Source organism: Berghia stephanieae, chromosome 7, assembly GCF_034508935.2.
Source record: "Berghia stephanieae isolate SIO BIC M18660-M18661 chromosome 7, UCSD_Bste_1.3, whole genome shotgun sequence".
In the NCBI taxonomy this organism is placed as follows: Eukaryota; Metazoa; Mollusca; class Gastropoda; order Nudibranchia; family Aeolidiidae; genus Berghia; species Berghia stephanieae.
The window spans coordinates 6,487,646-6,491,491 of NC_088366.1; the positions used below are offsets into that span (position 1 = coordinate 6,487,646).

Sequence of the window (3,846 nt, forward strand, 5' to 3'; positions counted from 1 at the left end):
CAACGTTCGCAAATACTCTTCAACAGTCGTAACGTCACTTCCTTCCTAATGACGCATGGTAACTTAGTAACACTGGCTCTAAACTATCGGAAGAATGGCGGACGCCCGTATGGAATATTTCCCCGGCGAGCATAAAAGCGTATCCAGAGGGGGAAAAAACTCATAAATTTGTTTTGACTTTTACACATTCTGGTCACAAGGGATGTGAAAAGTTCTAGCCAGCATGAAGAATAAAAAGTAATGATTTTCTTTGTTTAGAACCAACATGGCTGCCGTTGCCGGGCGGCGTGACATCAGACTACTAGATCCAATTAGGGTAATGGCCGTAGTCACTTAAGATACTAATATAAGTCCGCGTGCAAAAAAATAAATAATTAAAAATCACGGCACCACGTTTCGTAACTCTGGAGGAATTTGCAATATTCAATTATTCTGTTCGCACCATACAAAGGCCACAAAGTTAGATGTGACAGCAGTTTGTTTTTATAAGTCGAAACAAACTCGAGAACTTGATTACATCAGAAATACGAGGGTCACGGGTTGTGAACTAATTATAAACCTACTCGTCCGTGGATGATGCTCTATTCTAGTTTGGAAAGGCTACGGATGGGAACAGTTCAAACAATGGACGTTTCGGGTACAAACCATTCGCCAGCTAAACAATAAACAAAGGAGCGTTGGTAAAAAATAAAACAAATTGTAGTAGGAATTTTAGAGTCTGTATTGATCTATCTATCCATCTATCTATCTATCTATCTATCTATCTATCTATCTATCTATCTATCTATCTATCTATCTATCTATCTATCTATCTATCTATCTATCTATCTTGTCTCTTAATGTTCTATTTGCCCCACCGCCTGTAATTGGTATTATATCAAGAAAGGGTTTTATTTTAATGGTTTGTTGTTTGTTGGGTTTGTTGTCTTTTTATTTATTTTTATTTTAAAAAATAAAAAGTTGAGGTTAATTGAGAAGAAAAGATTAATTTTAAGCATTGTGCTGGTCACGTGATAACAGTTTTGTGACGATTGTTCATATGATAGTTTGTATGTAAACTGGAATAGGATTCAATAGTCTGATGTCACATCCGCCCAGTAACGAGTAGCTTGGTTCTAAACAAAGAAAATCTGTAATTCTTATTCTTCATGCTGACTAGAAATTTACTTTTTCACATGTCATGTGATCAGAATGTATAAACGTCAAAACATGATCAGATTTATGTTTTTCTCATCAGGATACACTTTTAGGCTCGTAGGAGAACTATTTCGTAAGGCGTCCACCATTGTTCCAATAGTTTAGAACCAGTTACTAAGTTACCATGCCTCAATACGAGGGAAGTGACGTCACGACAGTTGAACCCAATTATTCATCGCTTACCATAAATTATATTATTCTCGTTCCTTCCCAGGATGGCTCCATCATGGTATACTCGATTCGTCCAGAAAATTGCATCCCAGTTCGCTCATATCGAATTCCACGAGAGAGTGTTGATGATTACATGTCTTTTTACGATACGAAGATTTTGGATGACGACGACAATTTATTGTCAGACTTATATAAAGACACCAGCAACTGTAGGCCTGAAAATGATGAATGAATATTGAATAGCAGCTTGTCGATTTTTGTGAGACATAAAAATTGATCTTAGATAATTTTACTTCAAACCATGTTTTTTTTTTCCTACTCGTAGTATAAAAACCAAATGATATTTTGTTTTGTTGGTTTGTTTTTGTTTTTTGTTTTTTTTTTTTGTTTTGTTTTGTTTTTTTGTTGTTTTTTTTTTTTTTTTTGGGGGGGGGGGGGGTGTCGCCTATGTTGTTCTTGCTGTTGTTTTATTGGGGAGGTGATAGCTTTTGTTTTTGTTTAATTTGTTTTCTTTTTTAATTGTTGTTGCAATTTCTTTTTTTTTTTTTTTTTTTTTTTTTTTTGGTTATATCTAGGTGTTTGGTTTTTTTTGTCTTTTTAATAATACTGAATTGAGTCTGGTAAAGACCACTTTAACATCATTCGATTTAGAAGTGTTTGTCTCAATGAAACATTACACAATAAATAAAATGCGTGCATCAAACCTTGTTTTCATTTTTTTTTCTTCTATTGCATTTTTATCGGCGTATTAATACACCGCACAACCTGGGATGTGGGCAGAGTGGGGGATGAATCCGAGAATATGGAAATGTAGACATGAGTGGGAAGTGAACCTGGGACTATGAGATAATATATATATATATATATATATATATATATATATATATATATATATATATATATAATAGTCCGTGCAAACAAAAACAATACAGTGCATAACAGAAATTAACGTACTCAGTTCTTGGGTATTCCTTTTAGCCAGCCCTTTTTATGTGTAGATTTCACTCAATTGTATTAATCCGATTCTAAACCTTTAAAATTGCACCTAGATAGTTTTGTGTGTTTATACTTTATAACCGGCTGGCGTTTCTTATGCGTTTTTTAAAACTTAACTCATGCATCAATTTTGACTAAAATTCAAGATGGCCGCCGACGGAAACCCCGAAAAGTGTTTTGGGTACTATATAAATAGCTGAAACTGGAAATTAAGCTTTTCTTGGTGGGGCTCCTGACCTCCCATGGTGGGCAGGGAGGTACATATTGTGTCTCTATCCCCATATATCTGTTTTCCAACATGCTTTCTGTCTTTGTCTTGGAATGAGATTACTTGGTTTTGTCTTGGCCCTGGCCGGATACCCTGACTGAGAAGGAAGCAGTCAAATGTATAGTTACTTTTGGGAGATGATATTTTTTCCCTTGTAAATTATCTCTCTGTTACGTAATGTATTATGTTTTGTTTACATATAAAATATGATTTGTAAACGTTTGAGTGTGTTCCTCTTAGTGGGGACCTGTGCTTGTGTCTGGATGAGACTTTTGGGTGATCTCAAACTAAGTACTTCGACAGTTTGCTCTTAGAATCTACATCTGTTCCCTATTTGATCCCATTCTCTTTTGTCTTGCCTTTTCTTAGATGCTTTAATTGTAATTCTAGAACTTTTTATTATCCCATTTTCTTCCTTTTTACTGGCGCTGATATAACCTATATGTGTTGCAAGCGCCGTAAAACCCTTAAAAACAGATAAACAAACGAATGCTTTTAATAAAGGAAACGAAACAATTATGATATTTGATAGTCTAAAATATCCTACATGTCATTTAAAATTGGGATTTATGCGTTTGAAATACAAATTATATGTATTTTTTAAAAGCACATAAGTATTCACCATCAAGAAATCAGCTCACAAAAGTATGTTATTTTGAAGTGTCAACACCAAGACAAGATTTAAAAACTCACTCTGCACGGTTATTGCTTTGGCAAAGTCACGTTATGAATCTTGTTCTTCAAGAACGGCTATGTGGTCTAGTGGTAAACACTCGCTTTCAGATCGGAAGGTCCTGGGTTCCAGCCTCGCTCTGAGCATAGTTGAGTCCTTGGAAAAGGCTCTTTACTCACATTCTCTAACCATACTCAGGTGTAAAATGAGTACCTGGCCGTTAACAGCGTTGTATATGTCGGAAAAAATGTGTATGATGGCTAATAGACAACGATATATCCAAATAATACATGTCATAATCTTATTCATTGAAGGCTATGGCTCTACTTGATGATTCTCTGTAGAAAGACGCTCAAACTGCTGTCTACTATGACTGACACAAGACAATTCCATGTCATATTGGGAGAAAACAAAAGCAAAACACACAAAATTAAAAATGGGGTACCACAAGGCTCAGTTTTGGCACCAACTTTCTTCAATGTTTATATCTCCGACATGCCAAACTGCGAAGCACTCAAACTTGGATACGCTGATGACGGGG

General features: G+C 35.4%; 1 protein-coding gene across 1 annotated transcript in view; it reads left to right on the top strand.

Annotated features, from left to right (window-relative positions):
• LOC144976105 (uncharacterized) overlaps positions 1-1,780 on the top strand; it is a 9,737-nt gene extending 7,957 nt beyond the window's left edge. The window contains exon 5 of the mRNA XM_078920287.1: positions 1,412-1,780. Within this exon, the coding sequence (XP_078776413.1) occupies positions 1,412-1,600 (189 nt within the window). The 3' untranslated portion in view covers positions 1,601-1,780. The remainder of the gene's footprint in view (positions 1-1,411) is intronic.
• Positions 1,781-3,846: the final 2,066 nt, after the last annotated feature.